Source organism: Cyprinus carpio, chromosome A7 (genome assembly GCF_018340385.1).
Source record: "Cyprinus carpio isolate SPL01 chromosome A7, ASM1834038v1, whole genome shotgun sequence".
NCBI lineage: Eukaryota > Metazoa > Chordata > Actinopteri > Cypriniformes > Cyprinidae > Cyprinus > Cyprinus carpio.
In genome coordinates this window covers 34018549-34038998 of record NC_056578.1, presented here as the reverse complement: position 1 = coordinate 34038998, position 20450 = coordinate 34018549, and the positions used below count along the sequence as shown (strand labels likewise).

General features: G+C 35.6%; 1 protein-coding gene across 1 annotated transcript; it reads right to left on the bottom strand.

Moving 5' to 3' along the window:
• Window positions 1-1650: 1650 nt before the first annotated feature.
• On the bottom strand, window positions 1651-20395 carry LOC109113334 (protein FAN-like). Its single transcript, XM_042760901.1, has 31 exons — window positions 20198-20395; window positions 19136-19225; window positions 18402-18480; window positions 18256-18320; window positions 18094-18130; window positions 17965-18015; window positions 17727-17798; window positions 17578-17626; window positions 17433-17484; window positions 16636-16765; window positions 16462-16533; window positions 16206-16314; window positions 14842-15018; window positions 14685-14764; window positions 14474-14564; window positions 13939-14002; window positions 13816-13867; window positions 13537-13657; window positions 12121-12252; window positions 11947-11989; window positions 11644-11804; window positions 6963-7071; window positions 6799-6857; window positions 6598-6662; window positions 5972-6039; window positions 5703-5826; window positions 5441-5524; window positions 4497-4647; window positions 4287-4389; window positions 4058-4170; window positions 1651-3388 (listed from the first exon to the last, which is right to left on the bottom strand). Exons 1-31 carry the CDS (start codon window positions 20233-20235, stop codon window positions 3294-3296), a joined length of 2736 nt encoding a protein of 911 aa, XP_042616835.1. The 5' UTR covers window positions 20236-20395; the 3' UTR covers window positions 1651-3293.
• Between the last annotated feature and the right edge of the window lie 55 nt (window positions 20396-20450).

The following is a 20450-nucleotide window of genomic DNA, read 5'->3' as shown; positions in this document are numbered from 1 at the left end:
GGGTCGTGGATGAGTCTTAACTTTTATAAAGAATATCTCTTTGGGTTTGAGACTTTAGTCTTTGCAACTTTAGGGATCTTATCTATTCACGAACAGCTTGTAACACGCCAAAGAATAAGGAAAACTTGAAATTGCATCAAATGACCCCTTTAACAATCTTTTGCTGCACATCAGAAATACAGAGTTCTGGCATGAAACTCTGATAGCAGTCCGGTAGGTCTAACCCAATCTGAAGTAATGACATCATTATCACATGGCACAGCTGACTGGTTGTCTCCTGTATTGGTAGTCAATGAGCTCGCTGCTCAACATTCAAATATATGACTCAAGCTTGCCGTTGCAGTGCAGCTTGTTTCAGAAACCCTCCACCTTCCCCAGCTCCACCTGTATAGATCTGCTACAAGGTGATTCATGTATGTTATGGGGTTATTTCATGTATGTTATATTTGCAGCAGTAGTATTTCTTACATGCCCACAGCAGCATATTGTAGATGTACTGGCAGATGTAATAGCAGATCTATTCTGCCAACACCAGATACATTAACATTGTCATGTACTGTACATTACCATGCCAATCCCTCCGAGAGATGTCATGACAGAACTATATTTTGTTTTGTTTTTTCTCATTTTTATGGATGATAAGGGGAATTTGACCCTTGTGTTCCTGTGTTCCCTCATATTTACATTCTTGTGAAACAGGAAGTCATGGCTGGATAATTCCATGTTCCTAGTCTAACAAACTGAAATATGAATGGGAATGTAGATCTTTAGAAATTTTACTCATAATAATTTCTAGGACAACAAATATTTGTGGCCAATGCGCATTAGGGAAAAAAATTTCATAATGTGATTTTGTTGAAAAGTTAGATTTTTGTGATTTTTTTAAATGTATTTTTTATGTATTTTATTTATTTATTGAATGATCAAAAGGATAAACAATACGGATTTCCTTTCATAACCTTCTTTGATCATATTTTCTTAGGGAGCCAAAATAATTCTGACCATGACTCTCTCTCTCTCTCGCTACAAAACATCTACTTTATGTACAACTTAATAAATAAAAAATAAAAAAGATGCAAAACTGACAACAACAGCTGATTGCAAGAATTTATGCAATAATTAATTACAAAGAGATTTCTAAGCATTCCTTTTCTTTTATTTGACACCTGATGTGTGCAGTTTACTTTGCTATTGTTTTCCTTGGATTTTCTTCTCAGTTCCATACAATATTAAGCGTTTCATGGTTCATTCCATGTTTTATAGGCAACCTCTGTTGTGCTAATTCAGATTAGGACAGTTGGTTTTAAATTAATGCAGTTTATTTAGTTCAGGATTCCATAGTCCAGGAGTTAGTAATCTGTACTTAATCTGTGTTTCAAAAAGACATTTTTAAACCATGATTAACTATTCTGTATTAAGCCTACTCCTGTCTTAATTTAAACCCTGTCCGGGAAACCACCCCTAAAGTTTTGGAGTGGCCTAGTGAAAGTTTTGAACCCAACAGAGATGCTGGACCTAATGTTCAGGTTCATGCCCGAAAACCCTCCAATGTGGCTGAACTAAACCAGAGTGCCAAATTCCTTAAAAAGCTTCATAATACTATATAAATGAACACACCAAATGGAAGTGTTAAACAATGCATACAAATAATCAGACTAAGAATAGTTTTAATCTCCATCTTTGCTTATTTAGTCAGGTTACAAAAAACAAAGAGAACAGTTTTTTAAAAAAATAACTGTCCAATATTACATAAACTGAGAGAGAGACAGAGAGAGAGAGAGAGAGAAAGAGAGAGAGAGAGAGAGAGAGAAAACATTTGTGCATTTGCAGACATTTTGGTATTCCAGCAGTTTTCCCCCATGGCAATAAAATGTAAGCTAATAACAACAACAACAACAACAAAACATTACATTAAACAAACATTAAAACCCAAAACATACAGAACAGAAAATATGTCTAATACATAAACCTAATATACTAAAACGTAGTCCACATATAAAATGCAACTTTTTCATAGTTAGTCACCCTCATGTGGCTCCACAGCTGTATGCATTTATTCATTTCTTTCTTATTTTATATAATACTAGAGTCATCGGAATTTCATTGTATAGTATGTATGAAAAAAAGTTGACATTTTATCAAAATATCTTCTTTTGTGTTAGAAAGAATGAAGAAAGTCATACAGGTTTGGAAACACATGGGGGATGACAGTTTTCATTTTTGAGAGAACTATCCCTTTAATAACTTGTAAGCTCATTGAGGGTTTACAGAATATTGCATAATTTTGACTTTAATAATACTGACTATATTTCTACTTTTTTAAATACATAACAAAATGTTCTTCACTGAAGAACAATTTTTCAAGCCATTCTTGTAACATAAATAATAGTATATGAAATATAAAATTTCTATATACACAAATGCAAGCATAACCTGTTAAGACAACGCTATAGTTTATTATACTGCAGAATGTTTTACTCTTTCATTTAAATATTTTGTCATACTGTACATAACTTGTATGTTATAATTTCTATGTATATATTTTAGCTGAACATGCAAGCATATTAAAAGAGTGGGCATTAATAGTAATGCTCATGTTCAAATGATTAAAACCTAAGGCACATTAAAAAAAAAAAATAAATCCCATCAAATATTTAGCGCTTAAAAAGACTGCAGCAAACCTTCAGGAGATCAAACATATTATATAACTACTTAATACATATGAACATTCCTCAGTCACCTATAATAAAGGTGTCAAGAGCTAATCTCAGAACTTTTACATTTTGTGAGCATGATGTATTATAATTTTAATGAGATTACATTTATCCAAAGAAGCAATATTAATGGCAATCATAATAACTGATTGTCTTTTATAAATCATATGAATTGTGTGCTGTTTTTATGCATGTTTTGAAAGAGATTTGACACAGCAAATGTTAAACATGTAGAAGAAAAGAAGGAGAAAAAAAATCACTGAGCCAAATAGAACATCCATTTTTGAATGTTTGGTAACATTCAAGTTAACAAACAGAGCTAGCTTTAGTTCTTCAGATCTTGAAAAAGAAAAAAAAAAGAAGAAGAAAAAGCTAAATAATAGTGTAAAATTGTGCTTACAGTTATTATATAAAATGCATTGTCTAGATTTCTATTTTAGAGGATTGTTCTGTTCAAATTGTCTGTTCATTGTACTGTTCAAATTGTCCCATGAAATCACATGGTGAAAATGGATCTTGGTCTGAATGGTCTGGAAAAACTGCTGAATTGTTTTATCGATCATTATTGAAGTGTTACTATTAATACTCTGGTTTCCAAAGAATGATCTGTTTGTCCACACCACCTGTGATGATACTACTGCATTGTTCATTCATCCACATACACGTGACTGCACCTGCATTAAAGAGACACAGTCAGGTTAATATGAAGCACTGTGTAGGAAACATTTCAGATTTCGGAACAGAGTGCTACATATACTAAGACTATGCTAAATACTGAGTAACAAAATGAGTAAACAAAAATATTATGCATTTTGACTAAATTCCAAGCCACTATCCTTAAATTAGACAAGGCAATCCCAGTTTCCCCAAGCTCACTGAAGAAGAAAAAAAATCCAAAATGGCAGACAATTAAGAGAACGCTGAGAGAGGGATTTTTCATAAAACAAAATGTACTATTTTAGTCAATATTTGTGTGCTATGTATTATTCAGAGTTTCACACTGTTTGCTTTGCAATATACTAATATCCAACACAACTGGAATGTGTTTTAAGTCAATAATCTTGTACACCTCAGACGAAGAGTGCAATCTGCGTGGGTTTCTGCCTATATTTAAAATCACTAAAGTAACTCCATTTCAGTTAGGATGCAGACTTAAGCCTTGTTCACACCAACATGAGTGACAATGACAGTTGGTCAGAGCATTTGTTTGTTTAAAAAAATAAAATATGGTCGCAAGTTCCATCATTACTAACAGAGTTCGACAGAAATTACCATAATTGACTAACGCTGCTTTTGGGAATTGAACCCTGGTAAGACTCACTCTGCTCACTGTGTGTGTTTACCTGAGTGAGCAGCAGGTATCTTGTGGATGACTTTACTGCTAAGGAGGTCCCATACACTGAGATCTCCTGACATACCTCCAGACAACACAGTGTTACCATCCCAGCAGAGACACCTAAAAGAAGGAAAGTGATCTTTGGCTTAGAAAATATAGGAAGTTCTGCATGTTGATATAACAGCTCCTTAACATGAAACACTGTGCAGTATATATACTGTGTGTGTTCTGGTCACCTCTGCTCTAGCTCTGCATGTACAGTAGCGATGAGCATGCCTGTCTGCACATCTGTAACCGCCAAACACGAATCCTCCCCAACACTCAGTATATGTCTGCTGTCTGAACACATAAACAAAATTGTATAAAATGACTCTTCAAAACAACAACAAAAAGTCACAGAGATCTTGATACATTTTCTAACGTAAACATGCATTACACACACTCACCAGGACTGAAGGCCACCTGATGAATCTTTCCAGAATGGCAGGTCAGCTGGTTTAGTGGGAGAGGGTTGGCAATGTCCCAAAGAGTGAGTGTTCCTTCTTTAGTACCCGTTGCCAAAAGTGTGCCAGCTGGGCTGAGATCTAAAGTATTAACCTGTAAAAACATATGTATATACAATATACAAATTAGATAAATGTTAAAATTTTAGACAAAATAATATAAAAGCACTTTTCTTCAATATGTCACAAATAGCATCAGTGCACACATAAATGTACATTTGCACAACTCTGCATGTTCTTTAGTGAAATAACTATTATATATGCCAAATTCAACCATAAGATCAAAGAATTATATAACAGAAGAGGATTAAAATCTGCTACAACTGACACTCAATTAATTATGGAAAAATTATTAATGACGTTTTATATTTTAATCTCTTGTTAACCCTAAATAACCTGCACTATTTAAAAAACTAAACTCTTTTAAAATTGTGGCATGGACATCATTTAGACACTTTGTGTAGCATGGTGGGAAGACAAGCAAAAAATCTGTTTAAAATCAGTTTTTACATACTGAATTTGTCAAGCACAACCAATTAATCTTATAATGTAAGGAAATATAAATCAAACATTTTAGTTAAATTTATTGCAATAACTAACCAAAATCTGGTCCAACCTAACTAGCAACTACTGAGTGATCACTTAAATTAGGCAAAATATGAAATCTTTTTGGAGCTTGAATAAAGTTATTTAGAGAACTTTAATAATATTGATAACCCCTTCTATTCCAGTTTGCACTGTTTTTGACTGGCTTTAGTCAACTGTGCATCGTGGCTAGATGTCTCTGTTACAATTTGTTGTACAGTCTGACATAAACATTGTACATCTGCCTTGCCTACGATCTGTCAAGAAATTATCTTAAAAAAAAAAAGGAAGAAAGCACCAACCCCGGCCTCATGTTCAAATTCAGCAAGCAGGTCAAATTGAGTCCTTTTTTTACTTGAGATGTCATCTGCTACACATTTCCAAATCTGTTCAAGTAAAACAGAGAAAGTAGGAAGTCAATTGAAACAGTAGGTGATTTACATATAAAAAAAATATGTTTTGAAGTACATTCAGCTTTGCTCATAGAGTTAAAACTAAGTTCAGATTTATCCATCCCTAAATGTTTTGCAAGAAAGTGAACTTGGCTGGGCTGATTGAGAATACCTTAACAGTAGAATCCCAAGATGCTGTGTAAAGTTTGTCATCCCTCCAGCAAATATGACTAACTGCATCATCATGACCCATCAAAGTGTCTTGTCTTCTTCCATATGCTATTGAATAAAAATATCTACAGGGAACAAGAAATGATTTGAAGAGTAGATGAACAGAAAAAAGGGGAGGAAGAGTGATAAAAATGAAAGAAATTTAGAAATGTGCTCAATTGATGACAAGATTTATAGGGATATGATTGTGGTTACTATATAAATGCTTACACATTGTTGTCCCAGGAGGAGCACACAACGATCTTATCGTCAGGCAGCATCAAACAGGAGGACAGTGCTAAGGGTCATTTGAGAAAAAAAAAAAAATATATATGTATATTATTTAGAGGTAATATAAGCTTTTATCTAACCTGGCCATGGTATACAAAAACAGACAAGTAATATGTTACAGACAGCAAAACGTCCCAATGAAGTTAAACTAAACTAAAAGCATTCTTAGATTACTTCTTGGCCAATCAAATTAGAGCAGTGGTATTCAGTCCTGGGGCCCCACCACCCTGGACATTTTGTACGTCTTTTATTTATGTGTAAAACATCATAAAATCTCACTGGGATGATACCAAATGACCAGACATAATTTTCCTCACACTATTCTTCTGGTACAATCATTTTATTACCAAAAAATCCCACCATTCACTGGTGCATCCAGGTTGCACTCAAAAATCTATTCACTCTATTCATTCACAAAGAGAGAATGATATATAAAACTCTGGTAATACTTTACAATAAGGTTTCATTTGTTAACATTAACTATATTAGTTAAAAACTATTGTTTAATTTGTTTGTACCTTTTTGGGACTCTGTGTTTACTACAGTAAAATTTCTAGAAAGGTTACCATGTTCGAGAAGGACACACTTCTTTGCAGTCCATTTTCTTTTGAGAACATCTTCAGTGTAGAGTCTATGTGAGAATAAAGGCCATGTTAACTAACACTTCCTGTGAGAAGTGATCATTCAAGTTCTGAGAAATCAATCTCAGCTAATTTATGGAAATCTGTCATTGACTAATGAGACTAAATAACTGATGAAGTCCTAACCTTGAGAAGTTGAGAAGATGGAATCCCCACCAAGGGTCACAGCAATGCCTGTTACTGCTCTGCAGAACCAAAATAATAGGGTCAAAAGTAGATTTAAAAACCCAATACTAATCTTTGCTTTCAAATAAGCAATTACACAGATAAGGTACTCAACAGATACTCACTCTTTGTGTATTTTGTGGCAAGACTGCAATGCAAGTTTGTTCATGTTGCTCCAGGCCATTTTCTTACTCTCCTCAGTCAGGTCCTCAAATGACTCCATACTAGGAGACACTACACAAAACATCCATCAAATACTGTGAGGCCATCCTTCTGGAAAATGTGGCAGTCTGGTTTATTGCTAATTTAAAGGGGTCATGAATTACATTATTTTATAATGTTTTCTGAGTTGCACTTATAGTAGGAATTTAACATCAAAAATTGACACAATTTACAAAGAAAATGACATTTTCGTTCTCTAATTTGCATAGTCATGGATCCACATATACTGAAAGAGGTCAGGGTGTAGAGTTATATTCAAGCCATTTTGAGGCATAAAAAAATAATTTCATGAGGGGAAAAAAAAAGTTTAAATGTCATTTTGATTATCAAATTTGAGTTCTAAGGGATAAATTTAGTGACAGCAGTGGGAGTTTAAGATTTTAATATAAATTCCCACTTCTATGATTGGACACTTGCTTGGCATTTTTCTGCTTTTTTCTTATGAGTCCCTTCTTTTTAAATTTTTGTATTGTTATGTTTACTTAAAACAATGATTTGGCAATCCTTGTACAAACCTGTTTCCAAAAAAGAAGGGACACTGCACAAATTGTGAGTAAAAAAGGAATGGAATAATTTACAAATCTCATAAACTTATATTTTATTCACAATAGAATATAGATAACATATCAGATTTTGAAAGTGAGACATTTTGAAATGTCATGCCAAATATTGACTCATTTTGGATTTCATGAGAGCTACACGTTCCAAAAAAGTTGGGACAGGTAGCAATAAGAGGCCGGAAAAGTTAAATGTACATATAAGGAACAGCTGCAGGACCAATTTGCAACTTATTAGGTCAATTGGCAACATGATTGGGTATAAAAAGAGCCTCTCAGGGCGGCAGTGTCTCCCAGAAGTCAAGATGGGCAGAGGATCACCAATTCCCCCAATGCTGCGGCAAAAAATTGTGGAGCAATATCAGAAAGGAGTTTCTCAGAGACAAATTGCAAAGAGTTTGAAGTTATCATCATCTACAGTGCATAATATCATCCAAAGATTCAGAGAATCTGGAACAATCTCTGTGCGTAAGGATCAAGGCAGGAAAACCATACTGGATGCCTGTGATCTTCGGGCCCTTAGATGGCACTGCGTCACATACAGGAATGCTACTGTAATGGAAATCACAACATGGGATCAGGAATACTTCCAGAAAACATTGTCGGTGAACACAATACACCGTGCCATTCGCCATTGCCGGCTAAAACTCTATAGGTCAAAAAAGAAGCCATATCTAAACATGATCCAGAAGCGCAGGCGTTTTCTCTGGGCCAAGGCTCATTTAAAATGGTCTGTGGCAAAGTGGAAAACTGTTCTGTGGTCAGACGAATCAAAATTTGAAGTTCTTTTTGGAAAACTGGGATGCCACGTCATCCGGACTAAAGAGGACAAAGACAAGCCAAGTTGTTATCAGCGCTCAGTTCAGAAGCCTGCGTCTCTGATGGTATGGGGTTGCATGAGTACGTGTGGCATGGGCAGCTTACACATCTGGAAAGGCACCATCAATGCTGAAAGGTATATCCAAGTTCTAGAACAACATATGCTGCCATCCAGACGTCGTCTCTTTCAGGGAAGACCTTGCATTTTCCAACATGACAATGCCAGACCACATACTGCATCAATTACAACATCATGGCTGCGTAGAAGAAGGATCCGGGCACTGAAATGGCCAGCCTGCAGTCCAGATCTTTCACCCATAGAAAACATTTGGCGCATCATTATGAGGAAGATGTAACAAAGAAGACCTAAGACAGTTTAGCAACTAGAGGCCTGTATTAGACAAGAATGGGACAACATTCCTATTCCTAAACTTGAGCAACTTGTCTCCTCAGTCCCCAGACGTTTACAGACTGTTATAAAATGAAGAGGGGATGCCACACAGTGGCAAACATGGCCTTGTCCCAACTTTTTTGAGATGTGTTGATGCCATGAAATTTAAAATCAACTTATGTTTCCCTTAAAATGATACATTTTCTCAGTTAAAACATTTGATATGTCATCTATGTTGTATTCTGAATAAAATATTGAAATCTGAAACTTCCACATTATTGCATTCTGTTTTTATTCACAATTTGTACAGTGTCCCAACTTTTTTGGAATCGGGTTTGTATATTATTGTGCTACTTTGTGCAAATATATAGGCTAATTCTCCTGACAATTCTCTCCCAAGTTGTTTCATTGTTGTCAGCACTATGTCTAATGATGATTCAATGGCCTATGTAACACTTTAAATTGTTCAAATGTTTTGGTTCAGCATCTTGCATTATATGACATTATCATGTGTAGTATAATTGCAATATTGATTCTTAATTTTTAAAATATGAAATACCGCAACACCTCTTATATAAACAAAATCAAGAGTATAATTGTACAGTACAATAGCAAAACAACATGTGCTCTTTCCCATTGAGGCTATCTACATTATATGTGGTCAAAGCATATGTCCTGAACTATCTGAATCCACAGGACCATTTCAGCTCTGCATGCTGGGAAACAGAAGCTTTTGGTTGGATAAGTGGCACATTAGGCTGGAAAGAATGTTGTTTGATTACAAAAGAGAAAACAAGCACCGAGCCATTTCCCTGATAAACAGCTGGAAATTTGTTCGTAGTGAGTAGTTTAAGAATAGTTTAGGTCTTGTTCAGACTGTCAGTCCAAACTTGATTATTTGTGTATCCGACTGGAATCTGATTTAAGTGATTGACTTTTCACACTGTGTATCGCAATTGTTCAGATCCAATTTCTGTGTCCCGTGGCGCTCTTTTGTTTAACTGAATATTTGCATTGGTTTCTATTGCAATGACGTTGGTATGCCCAATACAGATGTTGTCGTACAACATGACAACATGTTGCTGTCACACTGGAATACATTCTGCCTTATGCAGAAGCAGAAACATAGGAAGCTGGAATTCTGTGCTGCCATCTTTGTCAGTCTCAAAACTCAAAGAGGTGTGTAGACCAGCAGTATGTTGTTATTTTCTGCTTGACTTGCATTCGCAACAATAAAGCCTTGTTTCTGCAAAGAAATTCATCATGTTTTCTACAAACGTATAACCTGTTTAAATTTTACGTAGTGTGAGAAAAGGACATTGGCAAAAAAAAGCTATGCAAAATCAAATCTGAGTGGTCAGACTGAAACAAAAGTAAGAAATGCAATGCTAACGGTGCACACTTGGTGTGCAGCTGGTGTGCGGCCAGTATTTGTATTTGTATCTGTATCTGTAATAATCACAAAATTATTTGTGTCTGTATTCGGATAAAACCAGAAGTAGATGGGGCTTGAAGTTCCTACAGTTACTTGAGAAGACCGTTATGTCTATGGTTTTACAATTTATAATTTTTTATTATAACATTTATTTAAATACCTTCTAAAAGTCGGAGCCGATACACTTGTATAGGCAGTGCTTCGAGATGTGCAGTTGTGCTTCAGGTGACGCAAGTTCGAGTCCCAGCTTGGGGACCTTTTGTGATCCGATAAACAAATATTTAAATATCTTCTAATTAAAATAGTAAGGTTTCCTACGCAGTTTGTAAATATGGAAATTGATTTAAGTAATTTCCAGGAAATGCATGGAAAAAGGCAACTGCAACACTGCTATTTTATTTGCGCTTATTTCATTTATAGAGTTTACACTCATTTACTTCACACACTCATTATTGCATAGTCATTTTAGAGGTTTATGTAAAATAACCTGCTTTCCCTTGGCTCTCTGGTTCCTGCGCAGCTTGGAAAAGTGTGGAATTTCATTAAGGCCTAAGTAATTTGCAAGTCTGGAAAAGTATGGGAAAAAGAGAACAGAGTATGGAAAAAATATTTGTTTCGACTATTTGGCCTATTCAGTGTTCTAAAATATAAAATTAATAATTTCTAAAAATACTTTTATCATACAAGCACAGATTTCATGACAAACATTTAGTGATCATTTGAACATGACTGAATTAATTCAAGGCACAAACTTTCATTACGAAAGTTTTTTTTTTTACCTCACTAAACAAATGTGCGATGCAAACCAGCAAAAGATAAAGAAGAAAATGCGTAGGACTAGTAGAAAATATATATATCTAAGTTGATTGTTAGCCTACTCTTGAAAGACAGCTGGTTTGGTTTTTGAGAGACGGAGACACGCAGAGACAGCAACACAGACGTTTGATTGGCGATCGCACTGTGCTTATTCCATTTGTTTGTGTATCATATCGTACAAGGTTTAAATCATTGACATTTAAATAGTAGAACGTGTATGATGTCATATTTTTTATATTGCTCTTGCCAAGCTCTGATTTCTAAAAGAGGCACGAAGAGGCATCAGCAATATGGTTGTTTGATTTGCGCTCATTTCATTCATAAAGTTTACATTCACTCACTTCACACACTCATTATTGCATAGTGACTTTAGATGTTAATGTATAATATTGTGCTGATCCCCTGGCCCACCTGTTATCCAGAAAACAACAGGAGTGACAGTGCCAGCCTCAGCTGAAGATTATTCAGCAGAATTATTTGTTCAATCTGTGCCTTTCCATACTTTAATGTGAAAACTGAACTGAAGCAAACACAACTAATACAGTGCTTGTGTGTTACTGTTGTACCTGGTGAGAGCTCACTGCTGCTGAGGCTGGGGGTTGCTGACAGGTTGTGGAAGCGTGGAGTGATCCTCTGAGGATGAGGTGTGACAAAGAGTTGCCGTGGCGTTTGTCCAAACTCCAATATCTGAGTTAGCATGGCTATTTTGTGATCTGGGTCCTCAATACTGCAGAAACACAGACATACACACTGAAAATGTACACTAACTAATATAAAACACATACTGTACAAATTGGATCAAAAAGATATTCAGGCAGTCAAGTATGAGCTATTTAACTAGAGAGATATTTTAATTTAATGAAGTTTACCTATCGCAGTCAACTCCTCCCTCATATGTTACTGGATGGAAAACTGTAATATAGTAGGCATCATTGCATTTACTCATTATAAAATAATATAAATAACATACTAATCCTTCATACTTTTAACACTGTTTTTTTTATTGAATTTGACTGATGCCAATCTGCGTTTGTCTATTTTACCATTATGGGCGGCCACAGCTTCACATCCCCTCTGTTTGTAGCCAAAAACCAGATCAATCCACTCATGCAGGTGTTCAGACACATACTGACTCTCCAGTGCTAAACGCATTTTCTCCAAGAAGTCATCTGGATCTGCATATGTACACAACACAGAGAAATGTGAGCAAAACAACATATTGTAAAGTATTACAAAGAAATTATGGTGAAAGCCAAGATAAGAGGTGATCTCATACATAGAGCTCTGAAGCAGAACTGGTCGGACACTGATGTTTATTTGCACATGCCACCTTAATTTCATTCATCAGCTGTGTAACTGGAGTCTTTACTAATGAACTGTTGAGTTTAATCATACGTGTTTGATTAGGAAGACTAAGGGTGCTTTCACACTTGGTTCGCTTGCCTGGTTCGAACCCGAGTTCGATTGCTACCCCCTCCCCATGCCCCATCTGGACTGTGTTTATATTATAATATTTGAGTCCGTTCCGCGGTTCATTTGCGTTATCAAGCCAGCAGCTGTTTACCCCATTGCTTAGTAATGACGGCGCAGGAGAAGGCAGCAAATGCATCACATTGCTCTCTGCACTTTTATATATTTACGTTTTTGAACCGTTCGTTTTGTTTACAAGGCTTTGATACATAAAGGCACTTAACGTCTGTCTTACGAATGTACTGCAACTGCTCTAAAGAACGCTGAAGGCAAACAGAAATGAGATATACAGCTCTCTGCTTGCAGCGCGTCAGTCACGCTCATCTGGAAAGTGAGTGAAACACACACACAAACACACATTTTTATCAAATAATACGTCATTAATAGCGGTTCACTTCCGCGATTTGGTACGATTGCGTTCACATCAGCAGCAAAACGTACCGGAGTTCACATGAACCGTACCCCAGACCACTCTTTTTAAGCGGACTCGGGTATGGTTTGCGGGTGCGCACCCGAGTTCGAAAGACAGCGTTCACATCATCCAAACGAACCGAACTCTGACGTCAATCGAACCTGGGTGCGCACCAAAAGTGTTAGTGTGAAAGCACCCTAAACTGAGCAGTGTTGGGGGTTCTCGAGGACCAGGATTGGGATCCACTAAGGTAGAGGATGCAGCAAGTTGATGCAAACTGCCATAATGCAGGGCATTATTTTTTTTCCACACTGTTTTTCATACAATTAATTGAAAATCATGCTCATCTTTGTGTGAATTTTATTTATATTTTACCAATTCATTGCAACTTGACAATTTTGATACAGACCAATACACAAGCTGAACCAACCATTTCACAACTTCCACTGTTGTTTAAGGCTAAATGAGGACGTGAAATATCTTTTTTTAATGAAATTTAAATTGAAATGCCCTTTTCTCATGTTTTTGAAGGTTAGAGAGAACAAAAGTGAGAAGGACATAAAAAAAGAATGTGCACCTGATGCCCAAGGAGGAAGTTCAACTTTTTCAACTCTGCCTCCTCCCTGCCTCCTGCCCAAATTCAAACCAAGCAGATTCTTCAGAAAGCTACCATCACTTCCATAGAACTCAGGAATCAGCTGTAAATACACAGATTAAAAACACACCAAGTACTTTATTGCATGACCTACATTTGGACCGGTTCACAAAACATTCAATTTCAGCACACTGAATTATTTAAAAAAACATGGTATTGCAATATGATTGAAAGTCAGGACACTGCATTCGTAAAACTCACCTCTTTGAAATCCGTGCCTCCCTCTAAACAATTCTTCCACGTCTCCCCAACACTGTATACACAAATGCACATTAAAGTAAACAAATGTTTTTCAGTATGTGTGTGTTGGTGTGTGTAAAATACCTGTTGAACATTCTGTCTGCATTATCAAATCGTCCATTCTGTAGGCAAAGCATGTGCTCTGGAGCCAGGAAGGCAAAAGATATGTCATCAAATACTGCAGTGTCCAAAGCTATCACAAATGGCATTTTCAAACCTACAGATTGCATGCTTGTTCTGAAACAGGGACACAAATCATTATAATGTTGTGTTTTCTCCTTCATTTTGCGTTTACAAGGCAACATTTCAAAGTGTTCAAAGTTTTTGCAAGTCACATGTGAGGAAAACCATCCTTTCATTACCTGTCCAGATCGGTATTCAGAGGTCATCCATTAAAAAATGAAACTCAAACTTCATTTTGAAAACTACTTCTGTCTGAATAGTGCTACAGAAGCATAAAGCTGAAACCATTTTTAATTAATTAATTAGACTTTAAACTTGAATTAGCCAAAAGGACAATGGGAATTTATTTTTTGATAATGATAAGGGTTAAAAAAAGCACTTAAGCAATGGCAGAGAAAGAGACTGACCTGAGGGAGACAGATAAATAGATTCTTACCAACTCTTACAAGGTAGAAAAGCACATATCCAGGTGATGAATAATGACTGCCATACATAAACCGAGGCTCAGGCATGTCTCTGTAGCGTTCCTGTTGCACACACACACACAAACACAAGACAAAAACAAATCATACACACCTACCATTTTTATATGATGATAAGTAACATCTGAATATAAAAAGGCTATCTGTGATTACTAGATTTCTCACCAGTAATCTCTCAAGTCTTTCTGTGTTCAAAGCTCCAATTGGTTTACTGAGATCTCGAAATGAAGCAGGGTTCAGCAAGTCTGAAAAAAATATATTTTTCTGTATATGCGTGTGATGTGTGTTCTCAGGATTGTGTCTGTGCTAGAGAGAGACTGACCCAGCTCTGTGCTGCTGTAGTCACTGATGACCCAGGGGAACACTGGATATTGGGAAAGGTCATTCACACTGCGGTCTGCTAAATTGTTTAGATGAAGTAGGTACTGATAGTTGGAGATGTGACCTCTCTGCCACTGCAGCATGTAGCTCTCTGCTGTGCACTCCACTATATGGTTTTCTACATCACACACACAGATTTTCAGTAAATAAAATGCATTCAAACTGGAATGTACATACTTACAAACTCAGTTTGTTCTGGACCCTGCTGGAAAACCAAGAACTGTTTTTGGCACATGGTTGTTGGTAGCTGGTTTTACATGTTTTTAAGGTCAGTCTGTTAGAACAGGCCTCACTTCTGCTCCTGGAGACCAACTTCATGCTCTGTTCAAGTCATACTAACAAGTTAAATAACAGGAATTAAGAGGGGGGGTTTCTTTGACTCCCAACCTTCTGAGTTGGGGTTGTGTCAAAAAGTCAATGAAGGTTCACTGTACTTTCTAGTTTGTCAACATTTAGTGCACTTTGGAGAAGAAAAAAATAATGGTTGGTCTGAGGTGACAGACTTATGTAACCAAACTACAAATACATACAAAAGACATCTCAGTGTTTCAACCATAAAGGTGTTTTAGTACCCAATGTTCAAATATATAAAGAAAAACAAAACAAACAGCTACTGTTAGCTTTGTAGTTTGGACCAGCTAATAAGCATAGATGGCCAGCGCTGTACCAGAGCAAAACCAGCTACAGTACCATAGGTACAGTTTTCAGCTGATTTTCCAGCAGTAGACAGCTTTTATTCACCTTAAGTTAAACCTTTATATATACAGGATAATATGTTATAATACTGACAAGGCTGGATGTCCCATCAAATATTTTAGTTAGGTTATTTAGGTTTATTTGCCTATTTAAAAAAATAAATAAATAAAAAAACACTACTAAATAATTTCTGTTATTACTCAGCTTTTTTGGAATGTCATATACTGTAAGTAAAACAACTAAACTAAACATATAAGTAAAACCATTTATCACTACATTGGAATATAAATATAATGCATTTAAAATGTGTCACATGCACATGCTAAATTTAAGATGCAAAACAAAACAATTCATGAAACAGCAATAATAGAAAAGGTGACAAAAATATCAAATCACTATTTTAATATAATTACAACCATTTTTTTTTATTAAAACATGGTTTTATGTTCACTACTGTGTTTAACCAACAACTATTTCAAAAATATGATAATCTTGCATTTTTATATATAAACAACATAATACTACTGCTAAACACACCTATATTTACAGAAATACTGCCCATGTGACAACTTCCCAGTGAAACCTTTATTAACATACAAAAAAACCCACCAAGGAAAGTTGCAATGTAGTAGTAAAGCTCATCTCTTTCTTTAGTATTGTAGAACTTCAGGTAGATATCCGAGCACAGATCATTCTCTGTGCAAAACACCTCAAGGCCTTAACACACACACACACCCAGTAAATACACATTAATCCACGTATGAATATGTCTCTGCAAATAATATCCTTGATTTTGTGTGTAAATACCATAACAGACACAAAACTAGAGAACAATTAAAATGAAAAACATCACATAAACACTCACCAAAGGCCTCAGCCCATGTCTCCGTTTGTAGATGCGTTTTACACTATGTAACCCAATCTGCACCACTGAATCCTTTTAGAAATACAGAAACACACATAAGAACCCCAGTGAAGGAACTGCACGTCTAATAAAATTATATACGCCAAAGAGAGCATGGCTCGCACAAAAACTCACAGGATAGCTGTTCATAGGCTGGAAGTAAAGATTACAATCAGTGATGCAAATGTGACCAGCGTTTGTCACCAAAGGAGAAACCATTTCTGCCACACACTCCATGTGTGGGATTTCTGTTACATGCTGAAAACTGCACACACACACAAGCATTGTAATTAATCCATCTTTCTACTAGATCACAATTCTGAAATACAGAAGCTTGGGGTCTGTTATCTGAATACTGTAACCTAATAATATACTACAGTTCAAAAGGATCAGTTTTTTTGTTTTTTGTTTTTCGGAAGAAGTCTCATATGCTCACTGAGGCTGCATTTATTTTGGTAAAAGAATGATATTACAATTGAAAAGAAATTTTTCTGTTTTTATATATAAAAATGTAATTTATTCCTGTAATGGCAAGGATGAATTTTCAGCAGCCATTACTTCAGACTTTAATGGCACATGATCCTTGAGAAATCATTATAATAAGCTGATTTAGCACTTAAGAAACATTATTATTATCAATGCAATTATTTTATGGAAACCAAAATGCTTTAAATTGAAAGTTCAAAAAACAGCATTTATTTGCAACAGAAGTCTTTTGTGACATCATATGTCTTTACTTTCACTTTTGATCAATTTAATGCATCCTTGTGTATAAAAACATGAATTTTTTCTAAAAAAAACAAACAAACAAACAAAAACTATTACTGATCCCAGACTTCTGAACAGTAGTGTATGTATTGCTTATGTACTATTGCATGCGGTGTCAACCTCTGAGATTATCAACATGAATATGATACTTTTATGGTTCTTACCTGTTCTTATCAAAACATGTTCTTGCTAACCTGGACTGCAATATAGCTGCAACTAAACAGAAAAACAGATCAAACAAAGATCACCAATAAATCTTCAAAAAGGGAAGCAAATGATTATTAATGGAAATTTGTTTCATTTTACTAACCATTGCTGTCTGGTCACCCTGCTTATCCAGACAAGATGCTCTGTGTAACTGTAAAAGTTGCCAAATTATTTAAACAAACAAGATGAAAGTCACAATGAAAATTCAGAAATCACAAAGAAAAGGAAAAGGGGGGTGGGGGGAGACAAACCTGTAATAACATCTGAACAACATCCTCTGTTTTTCCGGGTGCCTCCAACTGAAATGTGACCTTTGTCTCTCCCTAACATGCATCAATCAATTAACACATAAATTAATAAATATTATGTCTTGAAATTTGCCAAAACTCTAAGAGGGAATAAACAACAGATGAAAATATCAACACTGTAATATTTGTTCCGCACCCACTTCACATCTATCTTTGACAGAGACAGAAAAAAATAACTCACCCTTTCATATTTATACGGAGCAACCACATTTTCTTCTTTAATTAGATAAATCTGAGAGAAAAAAATTAATTAATAAAACTTGATACTACAGCTATTAAAGAATTAAGAGGAACTGTGAAGCACACTTACCTGCTTGGTTTCTATAATAATACAGGCAGGTTTACTTCTGCAAACAGGTAAAAAGGAATTGAAAAAGAAAAGAATTATAAATATCTTCATGCAAGATTACACTAAACTCAAACACATCAAACAAAACAAATTATTTATCTGAACATTAATCATCAGTATTACTCTGTAAATGGGTTGTGGACCGTTTCCTCCAATGTTGCTATTCCTTTGCAGTCTTTCAGAGGAATCTGTATGAAACACATTTTCTTATTGTAGAACAAAAAAAAAAAAAACAGTAACTAAGTTTGGTGATAATATGAAGATAATACCTTTAAAATAGGCTGAACAGCATCATCAGGTTCGAAAATGACTGATTTGGAACAGATTTTTAGCGAGCCACTACTTCGTCTGTGTATAAAAAGAGATATTACAGAGACATCAAATGTTATATTTGTTCAGTGACAAATTCTGAATCATACAGACGAGGGGACTAGAATGTGCTGTAGCATAAAAGTCATATCAAGGGTTCAAGGAATCATTATTAAAAACACATACTGCTATACACACAATTTCTTATTGTTTTGAAAATAAACATAAACATGATGCTAGTGAATCAAGCTCAGTCTCTTATATGTTGTGTCACTGTTTTGGCCGATGCACACCTGTGACACAATGAAATGTACAAACGAGTGTAGGTAAACATATTAACAAAGTTATTTTTGCAACAACTCCAGCTCTCTGATGTGTGATGTGTCCAAATTTAATTCACTCCTTGCTGATATAATGTATGTACTGTAACTGCCATGCACTGTACTGTACAGGGATCATAAATGAGTGAACAAGTAAACGATTTCAGACACATCAAGAGGGTCAACGAGTCGATTCCTGTTTTACAGTTGAACCTGACACAAGAGCTATTCAGAGTAAAGGAATCAACTTTTTTGGATTCGACTCCCCCTCACTAGACAAACATCTAGCCAAGCAATTCGGTGTCATATTCTGAAAACCTCTTGCATTTCCCTAATAAATTATTCAAGATCAGTTATTCAGTTAGTAAGCTCACCTGTTTGCCACCGGACCTCTGCTGGTCAGATTATATGCAGTGTGCTGTTCAAAATAATGTTCCTCCAGATCCAGCAACAGCAGTGAAAATCTGCATATAAACATAAACAACTGGCAAATGTTTAAACTGAAGCGGGTTGCAGCAGGACAGGAAATAATGGAACACAAAATATTGAGAACTTTACAAATTAATTGAATATTAATTACACAGTACATTGCACAGTTTGTCCACAGTGATACATTTCTAAAGGAATGTGTAAAGGTTCCTAAAAGTCCCTAATGGGATAAAAATTAGATGTAATCTAATCTTTATTAACACCCCTACTTCTTGTTTTACAATGTGTACAATGAGTTTTAAAAATGTGAAAAGTTTACTTTAAATTACTTTAAGTTATCTTTTGGTGCTTTGCAGGTATATTATGATGCCGATAATGATGTGAGAGATAAATAATTTACAATAAACAATGAAACATCCAATAAATAAATAAATACGAATTGTCCATTTTGATTTCACAGTGACTTAGTAAAGTGGCTCGGGCACTGCCTGAGCTATATAATATAACGTTAAACAAATTAATAAATAATAAAGTCAACTGTATGACACAGCTGGTCATGTAACATCAGCCCTCACCATGTAAGTGCAAACAGATTTTTTAAACTGCAAATAAAAACTGAGAATTTCTAAATTAGATCAAAACAAAACCGTATTGCGATTACAATGCGATTGTGAGTCTTAACATTATTGCTATAAGGGGAATATTCACACGCATAAGACAAATAAAGAGACCGGGAATTATATTCTCTCCATACTAATCACCCGATGCTAGAAAAATATTAATTAAGGTCAAAATAAAATTATTCACAAGAAAAGCTTAAATATGCAGCAACATAAATGCTACGTGTAACAACACTGATACATGTTTGTTGTGTTTACTGGCCTATGAGGAGGATGATCAAGCGAGCTAAAGTGACAAAATAGGCCTGAAGTCAGAGTCCCACGGGACGGATCCGTCTAGGATGCCGGTATACACTAAGTGTCAGTTAAAATGTGAATGCACATTACCGTTCTTTGCTGCGATCCTTCTTCGTAATGAAAGCCATGATGGATCAGTGCCTGCAGCAGAGATGTAAACACGGAAGTCCTCTGAAACGGAAGAACCGGCTGATCGAGTCTCACTCTGGCGCTCGTGTCTCTGTCATGCTGCAGTGGAGAAATACCATTTACGTTTTTTGAATTTGTGTTTGTGCATTCATAGCATTCTGCTGACGGGACCAAATGTAAAATTCTACTTATAAAAACTAATTCCGGTCCTTGA

What these genes read in the sequence shown, in the direction of transcription:
- LOC109113334 (XM_042760901.1), bottom strand. Translation starts at nt 20,235, where the DNA reads ATGGCTTTCATTACGAAGAAGGATCGCAGCAAAGAACG. An exon ending in TTTCTACCTTGTAAGAGTTG is followed by an intron (nt 14,003 to 14,473) that starts GTAAGAATCTAT and finishes TTGCCTTCCTGG; the next exon opens with CTCCAGAGCACATGCTTTGC. An exon ending in GTGTGTCCTTCTCGAACATG is followed by an intron (nt 6,040 to 6,597) that starts GTAACCTTTCTA and finishes AAATGACCCTTA; the next exon opens with GCACTGTCCTCCTGTTTGAT.